The sequence below is a fragment of the Numida meleagris genome, chromosome 3, assembly GCF_002078875.1.
Source record: "Numida meleagris isolate 19003 breed g44 Domestic line chromosome 3, NumMel1.0, whole genome shotgun sequence".
Lineage (NCBI taxonomy): Eukaryota > Metazoa > Chordata > Aves > Galliformes > Numididae > Numida > Numida meleagris.
Window position 1 is genome coordinate 96,856,587 of NC_034411.1, and position 19,838 is coordinate 96,876,424.

Consider the following 19,838-nt stretch of genomic DNA (forward strand, 5'->3'; position numbering starts at 1 on the left):
CATTCTTTGCTGTTAAGCATTACTCCAGTGGTTCAGACATTGAAACAGTTGCCCTATGTCAGGAATAGATATGCTTCCTGGTTTGACCAAGTCAGTTGTGTTGGCACAGCTGGTAGTCCCTGAAGTAGAATTTCATGGGGGTTTTATTCCTTCTTCCAATATTACTTGGGTTGTGACTTAGCTATCCAGCAAACATCTTTGATCTTCTGAGGTCATCAGCTCCACAGGTATCAGATGATTTCTGGTAATACAGCTCCAGGAGTATCCCGTTGTTTTAACAAAAATATCTTTCAGCAGATCCCTGGCTGCCTAGATGAACTGAGAATTTAGCACCATTTTTTAATTTATCTTCCAGTTGCACAGCGTTGTAACGGTTCTCTGGTGCCTACTGAGTTGACCCATCTGAATTCATGTGCAGCAGGCTTCAGAATTGATTTCCATAGGCTGTTTATTGACAAAAGCAACAAGCTTAGCAAATTAGCTAAATCTCATTATTTCTTTTGAGAATAGCAATGAAAATGGTCTAATTACTGCTTTCCAGGCTTGATTTTTTAGGAGGACCTTAGTGGTGCTATAATTTTGAAACTGCCTAGCTACAGCAGGATTTTCATAGTAAGACATTCTGAAACATTAAGATAAACCTCCAGTCTGAATCCTTGGAACTTGTAACTATGCCAAGACTATGATGGCTCCAGTGCTTAATGTTTTTTTTTAATACCAGCAAACAGTCCTGTTTGGTGCCATGCCAATTTTCAGCTATTGAAATAATTAAGATTTCTAACCATCGCCCTTGGCAGTAGTTTGTCTCTGAGGATGGGCCATAAAGAACAGCTTTGTAATTTAGCCTGATACTATCTACCTGTGCCTGATTACTGGATCTGAAAGCTTGGTTAATTATGTAGAACTCATTCATAGTGACATCCCACAAAGCTTATGTGCAGAATTTAAAATAAATACAATTGCAGGCTGCTGAGGCATATATCAAGAACACTGTTCCTAGTGGAATAGAATATTCACCAGCATGAGCATGTTAGAGTGATGTAAGGGTTTGTACTTTGATCCTCAGTTTGGTCCTAGTAGCAACTGGTTTGTTTCAGAGTCACGCTAGAAATATTTTCCTTTTTTTTCCTTTTTAAACAAACAAGCAACTTGAGCACTTGAGAAATAAAAATGCCCATGGGAAATGCATTGAATCTCATTTGAGTTTAAGGACAGTAGATACAGGAAAAGTTGTTGTGTACATTGTTACATTAGCACGTGAAGATGTGATGTTGGCCTTGTATTTATTTTCTGTCTGTGGGATTGGATCCAACATATGAGATCACAAGATTTAATTATGTTTTTTCCTTTCAAGTAACTGTCTTTTAAAAACTCTGCTTTCTGACTTTGCTTTTAATTAAGACACTTCATTTTTTATTCTGAACATATCCTTTTGCAGTGTAAGGAGATAGTTCTTGGAGATACTTCTTTCCAAGTTACCTCCATAGTTTTTGCAAAATTTTTTAACGAATAAAACACGTCTCCTTAACAATGCTTATTTATAAACCACTTATGCTGCAGTTTATTTAGCATATTAAAAAAAAGAAAAAAGCTGAGGGTAGCATATGTTCATCAGGAAATTCTTTCAGATCCATTACCATTTTCTGTGATATTTCCGGGTGGCTGGCTGGTATGGTTGCCATGTTTTTAACTGCCAGCTTTTTAAGCAGTTACATAAAAGCTCCACATCAGTAGTCTAGAGTTTAAAGCTGTTTGTCTAGCCTGTTGGACTCCTTCACTTTGATCAAGACCAAAGGATCATCTGCTTGAGGCTTGGGATAGAGAGCCTGGGAATACCATGTACAGGCAAATTCTTCAAAGGTCTTCTTTATGATTTTTTTTTTATGGTGGTTGTTTTATGACAGCTTTTTGCGGCTTAAGTTTGGCAGTCAGGAAATATTATTTTTTCAGTGCAATCTGCATCACTTCGACCAAGAAAGTTACCAACTAAATTCAGAATAGAACTTCCCAGACCCCCCTCCAGGAGGCCAGTGGGATTTATCAGACCGTCTTGTGTGGAAGTTGAGTTTCCAGATAAGCTAAAATGGTCCCAGCTGTCACTGTTTAGCTTGGCCTTTACAAATACTGGAATTTTAGTGGTGTGATTTTCAAGCTGAGGTGAGAACATTGATTTAAGCCTGAATTTGTTGAGATCAGCTTTGTCATCTACTAAATTTTGCACATATGAAAACAGTGAGGTTTTTCTGAGTTGCTGGGGTTGCAATTATATATGCCTCTGAGGTTTTTAGAGAAAATAACTGTTTTGATTCTGTGGCCATCTCAAATGGATCTGAACTTCTCTGTATCTGTGCATTTTGGTCATCCGTAGCATTGAGTAAATGCAGAATTGTCTCTGCTAACCTCAATCTGTGGTACTGACAGCTAGAGGTTTCCTCAGTGTATTTCAGTCTGTTACCTTAGATGATGCCTTGTTTGGACTGTGCCTAAAGCCAGTACTGGAATTATGCTTAGTTAGCTGTCTTTTCTAGTGATACTTCTGTTGCATCTTTTTTTTTCCTTTTTTTTCCCCTTTCTTTTTTTTTCCCTTTGGATTCTAAGCAGCTTTTTCTGCCTAACTCTGTTTATCTTATGCTTAAAATCATACCACTGGCCTGCGTTTCCCAGTCACAAGTACAAACCTGTGAAGCTAATCATCAAATAGCAAAGCCATATTTTTGTTGTGTATTGAGAAGTGACAATACCTTCATCCTGATTTCTGTCTTGATAAGGAGATTCTTAAACAGTTCTTTAGCTCAATAAACAGAGTTGTTCTGATTCTTCGTTATAGGACAGCCAGTTTGCCTCCGTATCTCATCTTTTACTTGCGCATTTTTGATGATATTGAGCATTAGTACTCCCAAATGTGACTTACTTGAAAAGAAATTCATTCAAAAAAATGCTTTTTTTTTTTTTTTTTCTCCATAATAATTTCTGAGCTGCTTCTTAAGACTGTGTGAAATTCTGTTTGAAAATTGTTTATGTATGTAGTCTTGTTTGGGACAGTAATGTTGAGATCCATTCTTAAACTCTTAGATCACCATCCATCAATGTTAATTATTTTTTATTGACTCTTCCTTTGTACATACCCAAGTTCTCAGAGTGTTTTCCTCAAGATCACCTTAACTGACGTAACTCGTTTTGTTGGAACTGTTCTTGAAAAAGGGAGTAAGAGGAGCAAGTAACCCAAAGCTTTATGCTAGCCAACCGTAGGAAAAAAATAGGAATATCCTTAGCTGACATTGAGGAATAATTCATCTTTCCTCACCATCCATCATTAGCATGCTTCATGTGTAGTTCTAAAGGTTGTTAAATGTTTTTAAAGCTTTAAGCTAGCTAAAAAGGCCTCAGTTAATCGTTCTTCAGCCTCTGAGAGCTGGACAGTGCTGCCTGCCGCTCTGGGACTGCAGTGGGATGAATGCATCCTCTCCTCTGACTGGAATTGGTGCAAACTGGGCTCTGCTTGTTATGAGGCAGTTTCTTTCCTCCATGTACTTAAACACTAATGGCAGACACACTGAGACAGCATATGGGGAGAGAGTACATGTCGTAAAACTGCTCATACTTCCAGCAGACAGACCGCATTCACCAAGGCAGTGAGCCAGATTTCACCCACATTGTTTAGTTTGATCAGTCCTCTTGCGGTAGATTTTGAGGCAGATATTGTATCACTTCTGCACAGGAGACAGAACGATAAACTTCCTGAAGCACATTATTTACTCCTTTTTTTAGCTGTGTAGTAATGTCAGTATCCCAGACACAAACCTGTCTTTCCTGAAAAGAAAAAAAATGTTAATTTTTTCGTCTAATAAAGTTGACTTTGTTTTAGGCCTCTGAATGTATATTCTCTTCAGAAGTCCTGTGCTAGTAAGCATTGTGTTAATTCTATTAAAAATAAAAGCTTATTGAAAACTAGCAAGCTTTTCTTGGGAAGGCTTACTCCCTTTCCTCCTTTGCCATTCTGCCTTGGAAAGCTGGACATGAAGTCTGTTATGCACATTTAAGTGAATAAAACAAGTTATTTGAATGTGCTTATGGGATTGTAGGATCAAGGCAGTGGTCTGAGGTGTGTTAGATCGCTGTGCAGAAATGCAGGCTCTCATATGTAGATATCATTAATGAATGGTTTTTGAGCCAAGTCCACAGGAGAATGAACAAGTTCTTACTATAGTCTTCTGTAAAGATGTCAACATAGCTTTGTAATTAAATGATCTTTCCAGTATATTAAACTCATTTTTAAACAATATTTAAAAATTATATCTGAAAATTTTGCAAGCTGTTCTCAAATTACTTCTTTAGATTTCTAACTTGACTCAGTAGGCCATTGATATTCATCGATCGTCAATACTTCTTTTGTGTTTTCTTTTAAAGCAAGTACATAAGGCACCTTCCAGGTGCTATTGCCAGTGTTCTGCACCTATATACCTAGACTCAGCTTGGCTTACTGCTGTACAGGTACAGGGAAGGAGAGGAAGAAAGACATAGGTCCTGCCAGCTTGCTGATGCTGCCTCTGCTCAGGGTGCTGCATTTTTTTACCCTTGTTCCTGGGCTGGAAGTAAATACCTGCCTTAGGTTGGTCAAAGAGTAATATTCTTAAATAATAATAACAATAATAAAGCCTACTTTGTTTATGTCATAATGTGGAGTAGAATTGAAGTTGAAGTTTATACTGAAAAACAGTTGTTTCTTGAATTGGAGTTTCACGAATAGTCATACAGTGATATTTGAATGAGTGAGGCCATTTATTTTGTATCTGACCTACTTTTTTGTTAGAATTCTTCCTCCTGTATTTCAGGTGTACTTGTCTGTTACACGTGTCTGAGCTCATTGTCTATTAGTCATGTGCACCTGTCTTGTAAATGGTCTTAAGGATGCTCGGATTTAAATCATAGCGAAGTCTATATATGCAGTTGAAGCATGAGCTTCAAGAACAGTAGTTTTGCAAAATGCTTGCCTTTTATTGATCCTAAAAGATTTTCCTAGAGCTTTCTGTATTTTCTTCTTTATTTTGCTTCCTTGATCTGCCTGGAAAACTGGAATGTGCCTCAATGTTTGGAAATCCCACAATGATACATTATAAAACTGTCTTTTCCAGAAGGATTTAGTTAACATCACAGTGCAGGAACATTTGATGCTGCCAGACCCTGACTTGACCTTTGAAGTATGATAGGAAAAGCAACTAAACCTTGCACCCGGGAGATCTGCATGCAACACTGCATTGCTGGTCTCTTTGCTTGCCTAGAAACCAAGTGTCTTGTAGCACCAGTCAGAACGGAAGTGGCGCGTTACTGTAGCAGACCAACAGGTTAAATTCTGAATTACAAAGCTGAAAAGGTCACTGGAGATGGAAAGCATAAATTATAAGGAAATGCAGCCGTGAGTACATGTACCTCTGGTACTTGTCACCAAGAGTTTAGTTTCTGTTGTTCTAAAGCACCACAAAAGTTGGTGAAGCCACGGTGCCTCTTCCTCCAAAGTGCTGCCTTGTGGCAGGTGCCTGGCCTCTAAGTTTGTTTCCAGATCCAGCTTCCCATTTCCATTGTGGAAACTTCTAGCTGCTACAGAAATGCAAATGAAGCTGCAGCAAGTGGCCTCAAGGATGTCTTGTTTATCCAAATTAGTTGATAAATGTTGGCATGCTTTGGGTTTGGTTTAATTACCATACACTTGTGAGAATATGTTTATCTTCTAAAGAGTAGACAGGACTCTTCCAGCCACGTCTAGCCTGTTGTTTAAAAGGAATTCAGTTTCTGAACGCAATGTATACTATAATATTGTGCTTATTGTTTGACTCTTTAGCAGTTAGTTGTCTTTTGATTTAATTGATACTCAGAAACACCTTATGACATGTTAATGACATGTTATGACACTTTTAATTTGGGGAGTGGTTACATCAACCTTTGTTCAAGTACTCTGTACAAACAACAAAACGACTAGTAATTGGTGGTTATTGAATTTGGATCACATTTCACTGAATTCGTTGGCCATGAATTGTTAAGTGAACGTGGAAACTAAGAGAACTAGAACTGTCCTGAATCATTTCTCTGAGTTTTGGCTTTTTTAGAACTGTCAAGTATCATACCATGTAAACTTTCAACCTGGTGTGCTGGAAGGGAGCTGCATATTTACCGTTCTCTGTGACTCTTACTGGAGTGGTGTTATCCATGTTCACAGTTGGTGTCCGGTTAATTCTTTTGTTTGGTTTCCATTTTCTGTGGTTACAAAATGGCATATTTGGCAGTAAGTTGATAAGAGTATAGACATTTTTTTATTAAAATAGAACACTCCGGAATCGCGTTTCTCCTCAGGCAAACGAAGACTCTGAGAATATTTATTTCAAAGGAGAGGAGCTTTCCTCAGAACATCTCTTTCCTGTAGAACTTGATGTGCTGAGAAAGAGTGTAATGTTGGCTGGATGTGCTGACTGCTGAAATACTATAAGGGATTGTCTCCGCTGTGCCTGCCAGTAATGAGAGAGAAATGGGGCTTTCTGGATTGCCACTCAATGTTTCCCTGTGGGAATGTTATGGGATGAGATTAATGGGATTAATTCTAGTTTTCCGTTGCTGCTTGAGGCATAAGAGGACATAATTTCTCATTCTTGAGAAAGGCTGAATATACTGTTGTGTAAGAATATATTGGGCAATGTTAACATCAGGTTAAGAGGGCACTTGAGACACATCGTCTCTTCAGAGAGAGAACTGGGAGACAATTGACTGCCCAAGAGGAGGTGTGACAGTCTGTGTGTTGTTTGTACCTCTCGTCTGCTTCCTGGATTCCTGTATAATGCTTCCTCCTGTCCCAAAGCAGTACAGCATTTCCTCAGGAAGCCCTTTGCAGAATTTTCTGCTTCTAAGCTGTGCACATGACAAACTAAGTCTTTCTCCAGAAAGCAAACACTCTTCTTTTTTCATCTGTTAGTATTATTTTCCATATTATGATGGTCTATCTGGCTAATATAATTACTCGCTGTTTTTAGCAATAATAGGAAGAATAATGAATGCAGAAATGTATGTAGGGGAGTTCTCCTGCATGATGGGCATCAGCTCTTCATTTACATTCTCCAGGAGAACCCTTTTTTTATTCAGAGCTCTTGGAAAACATCGTGGAAACTTTTAGGGAATTAGGACAGCTGGTCTGGCAGACTTTGAAGTCTGCAACACAGCCGGCTGGCCGGCATTCCCGGTGCCAGCTGGCTCAGTAGGAAGTAGAGATGGCAAATGTGATTTTGGCTTAGGAAACCCTGTATATATAGAAGATGACTTGATGACAGGCAAGACTCAATAAATCTGGTGACATAATTGAACTCCGTTAACCAGTGTTTGGTCAGCTGGGATTAAGCATGAATTTTAATTGCAGCTGTAGGACTATTAAGTTGCTGAATTTTTTTCTTCAATGCAAGAAGTTAGTATCCTTCTCTAACTTAGTATCTTCCTTTAGAGTATGTCAGGAAATTATTTTAACAGATGATTGAATTAGATTTCAGCTTCTCCTTGTCATTGCTGATCTTTAGTCATTGTCAAATTTCAAATGAATGGCATCTGGAAGTAAGTCTTTGCAAAGCTGCAAGACTGGCTCTGCATCTGTCAGTAGACTTTGTGAATAATCAGATTTCCTGAGAGGCTTTGAATTTCACACTTCACTGACTGATTCTTCGCCTTATAGGACAAAAATAGAGAAGGAGAAAAAAGAGCATGCTAAGCTGCATGGGATGATCCGTACAGAAATAAGTGGTGCTGAAATTGCAGAGGAGATGGAGAAAGAAAGAAGGTTCTTCCAGTTACAGATGTGTGAGGTAAGATTCAATGTGAAATTCATCTTGTTCTACCAAAAAAATTTTAGGAACACTTTGAAAAGTATAATTATTTCAGGGAAAATGCGATGTTAACAGTAACAAGACTGTAGTAGACTTAAGTTGCTAAAGTACATTTTTCTATCCTGATGTGCTAACTTTGCAGTAAATTTTCTAGTTTCACATACAAGTAAGTTTTAGAATAAGCAGTGCAAAGCTCAGTTAAAGACTAAGAAATGATGATAAATATACCTCTACACTCCTACTTCACTCGAAGTTATTTTAAGCCCTAGATCACTCTTTGCATTGTTCCCTACACCGCCAGCTGTTGCAGCGTTATGTGAGGAAGGGCTCCAGTTCAGCACTCTATTGGGCTGGTCCTGGAAAAAAAATGCTAAGGCTGGAATTCGGTTGTCTTTCAGGATGGTTCAGTATGCTGCCGCTTTGAAATCTTTGTGATTTTGGTCTTTGTAATGTTAAATCTGATGCAGATATTTTTGGTTTGATTCATTTAAAGATGCATAAGGCTCCATCACTGGAAGCTGAGGTTGTTTGTTCTTGAAATGCACTAAGTCAAAAATACACTATGGATGTTTCTTTTGTTTTTAATAATAATGACTAAAGGTAATTTTACCTATATGCCGACATAGTTTTAATAGCAGTTGCCTTGAATACCAGTTTTGGTAACTGCACATGCTGATCTTTAGTAGAAAAACTTCATATACCTGTACAGAGTCAGAATAAAGTATTCAAAGCTGATTTTGAATACTCAATAAATATAGGGATTTTGCCGACTAATTGCCCATCTGTGTCATTTGCAAGAAACAGCCTGGAACAGATGCTTCTGTTTTCATGTGTCACAGTAAAGGAGGAATTCATTTCAGCCGATTGTAGTGATAATGAAATGCAGGGTGAAATCTCTAAAATTACCTTAAATGTGGAGTGGCTGAAGTGTATCCTCTATTTTTTTCTGATTTTTAGAAAGAGATTATGCTTAGTTACCTTTGAGAGTAAAATGAGTAGTAGTAAAAGGAGTCTTTGTTTTGGTTAATGTGCCAACAGATTTAAAAGCAGCTGCCTTGAATACCAGTTTTAAATCTTGTGCTAACCTATGTTTTTTGTCATAAATGTGTATAAGGAACTAATAGAGAAAATGATAAAATTAGAAGGCAGATTTTAAAAAACTGGTTAAAATATTCCCTCACTTTTTTTTTTTTTTGAGTGAGCTGCTTTCTTCTGACATCTATTTGGCAATGGATTTAACAATCTGTGAGAGAGAGAGAGAGAGAGAGAGAGATCTTGATGGGCTGCTAGATTTCAGAATGGGTTCCTTAATTCATTGCACAGATTGTTTTATGCTTCCTTTAACAAAGGCTTCCACTAGGAGTCACAAAGGATGTGATAAATTTGAACTAATCCTAGTTAAATATCCCCACAGGGTATCAAAAAGTAGCAGTAACAACTATTGCTTTTGTGTGATTAACCCTTGGAGCCACTGTTTGGCGTATTCTTTTAGGCCTCTTAAATCTGGAATTATTAAAGCTTGTTGAAATATAACTGAAAATGAAATGTAAAAAAAAATACTGTAACAGTGATCATCCATTTTTTTTGCGTGTATTACTGTGTTAACAGTACCTGCTGAAAGTCAATGAAATCAAGATTAAAAAAGGAGTGGACTTGCTTCAGAACCTGATCAAGTATTTTCATGCTCAATGCAAGTATGTTTTAGATTTTATTCCTACACTATATACTGGAGCAATTTTTTGTATTAACTTTGGACATAATACTTTTCTTTCTTTTATTAAAAAAAAAATCTAAGATTCAACTGGTCTTGCTGAAATCTTTTGACAAATTGCTTTTGTTATTACATTCCAAAGCATTTAATGAGTTTTAGTACCATAGAATATAATTGCTTGTTCCAAAGGAAGGCCAGAGAATAATTTGGCATATTTCAAAAACTACTCCTGAATTGGAGCTATTATTTTGCTCAATTAGTTAGTGGTCTATTAGTTTTGACGTGTTTGATTTGGATTATTTTTTCAGTGTATGTAGCAATGATCTAAATTAAATCTGTGCTCAAGGAAAATAAATTGCATGAGCAGTGAGATAAAACAGTATTGAAAGAATCACTCTTCTTCTTTCTAATTAATTGAAGGACTCAGTAAAAAAACACAAAGCTCTAATTAGAATGATCTCCCTTCTTATGGTAGTATTACAGATCAATAATATGGCAACAAAGCCATGGCTCTAAACTTGAAAGAGCTTCTGTCTGCCTGTTCAAGTCAGTAAATTTTTATCTTAAAGTACCAGTCTGAATCAATGGAGGTTTTTCCCCCCTCTATTACTATGTTGCTTTAAAATCAATTTCACTTGTACTTCGTCACTCATCTCCTCTGTCCATTTAATAAAATTTCCGCAACACAAATGCTGTGTTGCATTGTCACTTTCATGTCTGCATCCCAGAGTGAAATTATACTACTGCAAATGTGGCATCATTTTTTTAATCAAATACTTGTATACCCATGGTTTGTTTGAATTCATTTTTAAAATCTCAATTCTTTTAAAGAACTTGAATGTTGAAATACAGAATATTACTGTGCAAATACACCAATACAAATGATAAAGTATGATGTAGCATATTGAGTTTGAATATAGGCTGTAAAGTAATGCTTGGGAAACGTAGGCTTTCCTTTAGTGAGAGGATGACCTCAGGTGTGAAATCATTGGGCTCCAAGAAGTCACAGTTGTGTTACACCTGCTAGAGCTTTTGCTGTTCTACAGTAAATCTTATTCTGGGTCTTCAAAAAAATGAGATGAGAATCTGTGTTTGAGGCGAGAGTAAGAAAAACCTACATGACAGTAGGTTGTGGCAGTTGCGAATCTACTTGAGGATTTTGTATGTTAGGATAAGCTGTGATGGGAATAAAGATGTGAACTGATCAAAGATGCACAAAAAAGAGAAATGTTTAAAAATCATAGAATCATGAAATTGCTCAGGTTGGAAAAGACCTTCAAGATCATCAAGTCCAACCGCAGCCTAACCATACTACCCTAACTCTAACAACCCACCGCTAAATCATGTCCCTGAGCACCACATCCAAACGGTTTTTAAACACATTCAGGGATGGTGACTCAACCACCTCCCTGGGGAGCCTGTTCTAGTGCTTAACAAAAGCAAAAGTTTTGAAGTTCGTGGCACTGCATAATAATGTACATGTTTTCCTTTTGGCAACTTTTTAAACAGAAATAAGTCTACTTTTTGTTTTTCTTTTTTAAGTTTCTTTCAGGATGGGTTAAAAGCAGTTGAAAGTCTCAAGCCTTCAATTGAGACGCTCTCAACAGATCTTTATACGGTGAGTTAGCAACCTTTCACATTTGTGTTGTAAATTGAGTTTTTTACAGTAGAACTGTAAACGTTTTTGTTCAGGTTGGCTGACTGGTTTAATAGTGTTTTAAGGTTTGGGGTAGATTTTTGAGTAGAATGTTGTTTTAATACCATGTTCAGGAGCCTTAGTTTCAGTTCTGGACCCCCCTCTGTAAAATGTTAGGGGAACAGCCCTTACTCTAAAATGTTTACTGACTAAGTGGAAAACAACATATGGTTTCAAACTGAGCACAAGGAAACAAGAACAGAGTGAGGCAATATCAAAGTCTTAACCTGGCAACGTCTTAGCCATTATCTAGTTTTCTGGAGATAAAAAGGAAAATAAACTGATCATGGTCTCTCTTCTCTTCATGTTTTAATTCTTGCTGAACAGTTCTCAGAAAAGTGAACCAATTAAGTTGCAAGTTTGGAAGAACTGTTGACAAGAAAACAATAATGTTATTTTTAACCTGTGTTTTTCTTCTTTCAAGATAAAACAAGCACAAGATGAGGAAAGAAGACAATTAACACAGCTCAGAGATATTTTAAAATCTGCACTCCAGGTTGATCAGAAAGAGGTGAGCATATGAAGTGATTTAACCTTTGGATGCCCATTGTGTACTTCCAATCTAATGTTAGTATTTGAAATAGAATTATTTTAACTTTCGTCAGCTGTATAATATCTTGTGTTTATTCATCTTTGTTTTGATGCTGATATTGAATGTTTCTAACAAAGATATTTTTAAAAAGCGATTGTCACTTAAAATGTATAAGACTAATGTATGCAAAAGATTTTATTTTTACTACTACTGTTGCAAAACACTAAAATTGATGCACTGCCTCTGAATTAACTGCAAGCAGCAGTATTTATGTTATGCAAATTGAGAACAAAAGAACTTTGGCAACACAAGGACACACAATTAATATAATCTTACTTAACAGAAGTATTCCATGTAAAGATTATGTATAAAGATTATGTAGAACTACAAATCCCAGAACACTTCTGTCACCACCTGCAAAAGTGACAGCGAAGTTTGCTGTTCTGCTGCAAGATGCCATTTTTCAAAGGTACAAAAGCTGGATCAGTTCAGCAGTCTAACAAGTGAAGTATTTTTTGATTCTCAGTTGTGATTGCTGTTAAAGTATTCTGGAGTGATTTTATTTGGCAAGCTCTCATCTGGAAGCAAACATCTCCTGTATAATCTAATCCTAAACACTGGTTCTACTTCTGTTTCAGATTGCTAGTGCATCCTCTTCATACAAATAAAAGCCAGCCAGCTTCCTTTGCGTTGCTGCTGGGCCATGAGTAAGGGGTGAATAAGCCCCTCCCTTTTCAGATTGTCTTTCTGAAGAGGGTTACAATAATATAAAAAAATATATAAAATACAATAATATAAAAAAAATAGAAAAATAAAATAATTTAGTCTGTAAACCTCAGACTTCCTTCATCTGTTGTCTCAGTCTTACTTTTATCTTTCCACTAAGTGTGTGCTGGCTCCTAGCTGTTACAGGTGGCAGCCAGATGACTTGAGAGACATTAAATGCTCTTCACTTTGAGGTGCTGTTAGTAGTCACGTGAAGTTTTTGGTAACTATCATTGTGTGCAAAGTCCTGTTCAGTTTGCACTTTCTTAGATCCTGCCTGCCGTTTAGAATTCATTGAGGTATGTATTTGCAAAAAGCATTCAAATTTGAGGTCTGTGTAGTGAAAGACTAGTGATCCTAACAAGCATGGTGGATCTGCCATCATCTGCCTACTCTCATTAAGGAGTCTTTGCTATTTAGGCATGCATTAGCAGGTTTCCTATTCTGTTTGAGTCTTTGTTTAAGAGAGATAAGACAAGCGGTTGGATTTCACAACTGCTGGGTATGTCACCCCCTGCATTTACCTGTTTATCAATGATATTGATATTTACGTATAAGGAAGATGTGGTAAGCACACATCTTTTCACAGTCTAAAAAATTTAATAACCCAAATATGTTTATCACTTGAACTGTTTTTGTTGCACTTGAAAACAGAAGTTGAAAGTGCTTTATGCAATAATAGCTATATATTAATCCTTCAAATTTAGATACTACCTGAAGAGAATGAAAAGTAATACATTTATTAAAGTTGTTTGAAAAGATCAATTAATCAATGGGGTTCCAAACAATCCTACTGTAATCTACTGTACAATCCATTACTATTATTCTTGTTGCATTGTAATTTCCTTTACTATAACTGATTTCTTTTTCCTTCCTGAAATGCATTTACATTTTGTGACCGAAGTCTAGGAGAGTAAGTGCTACTATATCTTAATGAAAATCATTGGCATGCTTTCCATTCAGATTCCAAGAAACTGGATTTTTCCTCTGAACTTTTTTTCTGTTGGTATGAGAAGAGTGGTTCTTTTTTTCTACTCTTCTGTTTGTTGTATTACCAAAAAAAGAAAAAGGGGAAAAAAAAAAAAAAAGATTGTTCTTGGGAAGGAAAATTACTATAGGAAAAATTGGTAATTTCCTATTTGCTTTCTTTTGGAAATTAAATCCAGTTGCTTGATTTGATGTTCTTGCAAGATATTAAAGACACATGTATTCTTAATTAGAATGGCCTTAATGTATGAAACAATAGAATATTGCTGAATGCTTCTGCTTAAAAACACAAAGCACAACAAATGCGTGAGTATTCATAGTGAACCTTTTTTGTTGTATCTGAATACATTGTTTCCTCCTGCACAGAACTTTCTCAAGCGTGATTTGACCGAAAATTTCTTTGAAAGATCTTTGTGTGTCCATCTTGGTTATTTATATGTTGTTTTTATTTTTTAACTTTTACAAACTGTAGAGCTCCTACAAGCGTCAGGGTATTAGAGCAGTATTGCCTTCACTTCTGTCATTCCTGCATCCTCTGTGTTAAGGCCTTACCTACAAGCATAAGCTAAAGCAAGACAGTTGGGTTGTTGGACTCCCTCAGCCCATGGGAGTGACCTGTTCTGCTAGTACATAACTCTAAACAGTTAGCATTGAAGGTAACCTCAAGACAGCATTGAAATCTACTACTGCTTCTTCTGCCTCTTTTGTAGAATGTGCAATCTCTTTAGACAACTGCAAAATGGAATAATCTTTGTCTTAAATTTTTTTCATAGCTGTGCTATAGGAGAGGCTGCCTGCAGGAGGTTCTGGCAGATACATCTGCTGGAGACTCTGCGGGACTGAGATAGTTGGTGATGGTTCTCTGAAAAATCGTCCTGGCAAGGATACTGCAAATGCAAGAGAACCTCTTGGAAAGCTGTAAGGGCTTTCTGGCAGCTTTGGGCATAGGAGGGATATGGACAGTTTCAACGCCTGCTACATGGGAGTTGTGAAAAAGATAGCCAAAATTTTCCATGTATAAGTTAAAGTACCTTCTTTATAAAGCTCTGTTTTGTTCAAATAGTCTGATAGCTAGGTTTATAGGATCTCTCTTGCCAATGGAATCATAGAATGGCTTGGGCTGGAGGGGATCATCAAGCTCCAACCCCCCCCACCACAGGCAGGGCCACCAACCTCCAGATCTGGTACTAGACCAGGCTGCCCACGGCCTCATCCAACGTGATCTTGAATGCCTTCAGGGACGGAGCATCCACAGCGTCTCTGGGCAGCCTGTTCCAGCACCTCACCACTCTCTCTGTGAAGAACTTCCACCTGACATCCAATCTAAACCTTTCCTCCTTGAGTTTAAAACCATTCCCACTTGTCCTTTCACTGTCTACCCTTGTAAAAAGTTGATTCCCCTCGTGTTTATAATCCCCTTTTAAATAGTGGAAGGCTGCAGTGAGGTCTCCTCACAGCCTTCTCTTCTCCAGGCTGAACAAGCCAAGCTCCCTCAGTCTGTCTTCATAGGGGGAGTGCTCCAGCCCTCTGATCATCTCTGTGGCCCTCCTCTGGACCCTCTCCAACAGCTCCACCTATTTCCTGTACTGGGGGCCGCAGACCTGGACGCAGTACTCCAGATGGGGGCCACTAGTCAGAGACCATCCTTACAGAGTACTGCTGTCACATTTCTTTAATTTTTAGTTGTGTTATTAAGCTTTATTTAGAAATCTTTGTAAGATTTCGGAAGAAATCATTTTGAACCTGTTTATGGTCAGAGAAGTGATTCACTATAAACATGCTGCAATGAAATGAAATGACTCACTTTTTTTTTGTACACCTATCCGCATTTCAAAGCTGATAAAGTGAACAAAGTTCAGCTACTTTGGCTTGTGAATTTCAATCTGTCCTGATCTTAGTACGTTTGAGAGAGATTTAAAACAGCAATGCTGTGCTCTAGGTCTAATGTCCTCCAATCTGCAGTGCTCTGTTTCTTCTTGTAGGTCACGTGCATTGCTTTTGCTTCTCCAGTGAGGCTCTTGTGTCTGCTGTCTATGACTTGTCCTCCTGTTATGTGGAATATACTTATCAGGAAAAAAAAAGGGATGATCCTTTGGGGAGCCCACACATGGGAAAGGGATGCTGAAATTGCCCGGAAGGATGTTAATTGTGATGGGGATTAGTCGTATGGCATAATGTCTTTCAGAAGCTAGACCAAAATGGTGAACTTGCTTGTCCAGAGACTGTGGAAAGCCATCATCTGGGAATCACATAGCACACTGTTAATTTAGTCACAGCCTGAACCAGAGATTTAAAATTGGAAATCTTTTAACTCTTGTCCGTAACCCCCTTTCATGAAATAATACTAAATTTTTAAAGATTCTTTTCATAGAAATGAATGTGTGGAAATACACGTCATCTACAGCAGCTTCCTCTCTAGCTGAAATAAGGCAGGAAGCTTGTATCATTGGCTTGCCAGTTTGGCCAAACATAGCAACTGGGAGTAAACAGCAGCTGAAGGGAGGTAGTTGAAATGCAGCAGAAAATGTTCCACAAAAAGGAGCAGCATGATCTTAAGTAATGGGAATTTTGCTCAGGGCAGGTGTTGGAGGTCATCTGAAATCTCTGTGTAATTGAGGATGTGGAGAACTGAAATTAATTTCCTGTAAGGCTTCTCATCTGCTTGGGAATGGAGTTCTTTTACTGAAGCAACACAATAATGGGAGGCAGAGATTAAGGCATTGGTAGGACATAATAGGCAGTGTCAGATCAGATTTTCTTCAGAAGTGAATGTACACATGCAGTGCTTCTTGATCAGTGATGAGAATTCTTTTCAAATGTTTTCATGTTTGGCAGCCAGAGTGCAAAACCAAATAATTCTGTATAAACAAGCTGGGGAAGAATGATAAACATACTGACTTAAATCTGAAGGGATGCTTTGTCAGGCACGGTCATTTTAAGTGGTGGTTTTGCAGTGCCTTTAAAAGCTTGAGATGCACGTCATCACTACCTGATATAGATTCCTACAGCACTAGCCGTGAGACAGGGACGAGGGCACAGGCTGCTCCTGCCAAAAAGGAGCACCAGGACTCTGCTACCTTCAGCTCAGCCTGTGGTTTTCAGCACCGCTGACCTCCAGGACCATTCGGGATGAGCTGGCATCCTGCAGTCGGGAGCTGTGGAGTTAGGCTGTAAGCATGCTGAACAGGGCTTGTAGGTGGCGGCTCTGTCCCTGCCATGCTTCTGACCGGAGATGCCTTTGCTGTTGAGAAGGCAAACTTGTTCTTAGAAGACTTGTTCTTAGTTTTAGTTGTTTTTTTTTCCCACTACTTACATCCAGAGATAACTCTTAGGGTAAGGAAGTCCATGAAGCTAATGGTAATTAGAGAGAAATGATGTTTTAAATGCATGCTTCTTAGATTACTGTAGATTTTATCATGTGTACACTCTGGAAACCGAAACTGACGTATCGTGTGACCATATCCCTTGTCTATCTGAGACATACTATCTCATCTTGCTACGAAGAGGATTTTAATCAAGTTAGTGAGTTTATTTCTTACTAACTCTTAAGGTTTTGTTTATGTTAGCTCAGATAGTCATTTAAGTGAGCTGCTTTCTTTGTGATTGTTTTATTTTTCTTCCTATACTTGTATTACATGCTGTATATAATTAAGGTGTCTTACATCTGTATAGCAAAGATAGTAGAGAAGAAAACAATAAATATTGTAAATCCTAGTCAGTGTTGGCGTATGAATTAAAAAGTCCATCCCATCGTGCTGCTGCTGCTAATACAGCGTGACACATCAGATTTCTCATTACAAGGTTCTTATTTTTTTTAAGGAACTGGACTGTTGCAGCAGGTGGGTCCTTTGCCAGGGTGCTTTTGTGAGCGGTTAGAATAGTTCAGTTTATTCCTTCCTGTCACAACAGTCTACTGTGTTCAAGCTATTTTGGTTTGGTTTAGATTATTCTTACAGAAAAAAACTTTACAGTTTTACCTACTAATTCCTGTATGCCTCCTGAGCTATGTTTCTAGTGAGTCCCTCTTGCTTTTCAAAGAGAATAACTTAACTCAGTTCCCACAGGGGAAACCACTTCACATTTATTTATGTTTTATTTTTTACAATGAAAGAGCGCACTAGGAATTGCACGTAATAATAATCTTTAGCATTTATGAACCGCAGTGTTTGCATGAATGGGAAAGCCAGTTGCTCTGGTTAAAAACATAAATAAAGGCGGTAGCAAAGCTAAGTAAAAGCAAAGGGATTTTAGGAGTCATTACTAGTGCCTTTCAAAGTGTCTTCTGTGTCCTCTGAAAAAGAAATTATCTTTTTCTCCTCACTGGAGGAAAAGAGTGCTTTGTTTGGCCTGTCGGATTAGAGCAGAAGGGAAGGCTCTGAAACTCATTACTAAGATGGATATTTTGGTTGAAAATGTGGAATGGAATACAAATTGCTGTTCTTTATATTTCAGGATTCTCAGATTCGTCAGAGTACAGCTTACAGTTTACATCAGCCTCAGGGAAACAAGGAACATGGCACTGAGCGGAATGGGAGTCTGTACAAGAAAAGTGATGGGTGAGTACTGCTGGGTTCTACTAGGGAAAAATATGTCTGAAGACCAAAATAATGTAATAATGTATTAAAAATTGAGTCATTTTTTTTCTTTTTTCCCCCCCACTTTAAACCAGAATCAGAAAAGTGTGGCAGAAAAGGAAGTGCTCAGTTAAAAATGGTTTTCTTACAATTTCCCATGGTACAGTAAGTATTTGTTTACAGTATTTTATGTACACGGTTGCTAATACAAAAAGACAAATATGCTGGTCTATATTTATAATTTGGAGTTAGCTACATTCCTGATGCAGTGTTTTGAATATGATGGATACATTTTTTTAAGGCAATGTTTCAGAAATATATCAAGACGTACACAGTATCTAAAAATACAGCTGTTTTAATGCTAATGACCGCTAATGGAAAAAATGGTTTTTTTTTAAGGACTCATTTTCTTCTTGTAACTGTTCATATTTTACCAGACTATCTAAAAATTAAGCTCTAACTTCAGTATGTGGAAAAGATATGGTTGGATGTTAGCCGTCTTCTACATATGGGTAAAACAACTTCTATATTTACAAGACAATCTGAAAGAATGTTGAATCTCTTCTCTCCCCCCAAATTTGCTGCTGTGTGATAATTTGTTATGAAGGTAACTTTCCTGGAGAGTAACTACTGGAGAAAATTAACTTTGAAGCCAAATTCTACCAGAAAGATGAAAGAGAGGGCCTTAGAAGCTTCTCTTTCTTTGCTACCAATATTTGCAACATAGTGAATTTTAATACTTAAAGCTTTAAGCTTCATACTTTCCTACTTCCTAATTTTTGCTCTTGGCTTTGAACTCAGTTATTTTTCCTTTCCCTTAACTTTCCTCTTTTTAGGTTGCTTTCTCAAAACTTAAGTTTCTTAAGGCAAAAATCAACCCAATGATAGTATTTCCCATTCTTTGTCCAATAAACAGTCCTGTTTCTTGATCCTCTTATGAACCCTTCCATTCTTTATCCTTTTATGACTGTTGCTATGACTACAAGTTGACCCTGGCAGCAAAAATGAATCAATCTCTCATTTGTGCATCTAACCACAAGCTGTTGCTTTCTGAATTGACAACCACGAGTTAGGGAGTGCAAAAGAGTCACTGCTCTGACTTTGGGATTGTCCATTCTGTTTGAGTGTGTGTGAGTGCGTCCTTGTCAGAGAAAAATCTGTTAGTGTTTCTATTCTAATGTCTCTGTGTGCTGTCAGTGGACTTGTCATTGAACATGTTATAATGGCAGCAGCAGGAGTGGAGTTAGGGCAGCTTAGAGCTAGCAGAGGCTACAAAATCCACTTGTGGAGCAGAATGTTACAACTTTTATGTACAAATACACTTACTGAGTTCTACCAAGATACCGACTCTTTATAAGCTGTCTACCAGATGGTCATACGCTTTTAGAATCGTAAGTTCCCACTGAAATCTGTGCGGCTGTAGTTGGAAGTCAAGTGCTTAAAGTAGGTACTTAAATGTGGGTTTAGCTGTGTAGGTTTCACAAGTGCAGTTTTGATCTTTAAATAAAAAAATTACAAGACTAGCTTCTCATTTTAAAATACACTTCTGTTTTTCCTTATTTGCTGTGTTTCTCCATATATATTGGTTAGAAATAAAATCTACACTTATATCATAGACATTGAAATGGGTAGAGACAATTTCTGTTTCTTAAGGATTTTCTGGGCTGCTCTGATTTTTGAAGCAACAACATTGATTTCCAAGCATCCTCAGGCCTGATAT

General features: G+C 37.6%; 1 protein-coding gene across 3 annotated transcripts in view; it reads left to right on the forward strand.

Annotated features, from left to right (window-relative positions):
• ASAP2 (ArfGAP with SH3 domain, ankyrin repeat and PH domain 2) overlaps nt 1-19,838 on the forward strand; it is a 92,439-nt gene that overhangs the window by 44,094 nt on the left and 28,507 nt on the right. For all 3 annotated transcript variants that reach the window (XM_021390454.1, XM_021390455.1, XM_021390456.1), the window contains exons 6-11: nt 7,703-7,832; nt 9,462-9,547; nt 11,107-11,182; nt 11,685-11,771; nt 17,997-18,100; nt 18,214-18,283. In XM_021390454.1, coding sequence (XP_021246129.1) covers nt 7,703-7,832; nt 9,462-9,547; nt 11,107-11,182; nt 11,685-11,771; nt 17,997-18,100; nt 18,214-18,283 — 553 coding nt within the window. The remainder of the gene's footprint in view (nt 1-7,702; nt 7,833-9,461; nt 9,548-11,106; nt 11,183-11,684; nt 11,772-17,996; nt 18,101-18,213; nt 18,284-19,838) is intronic.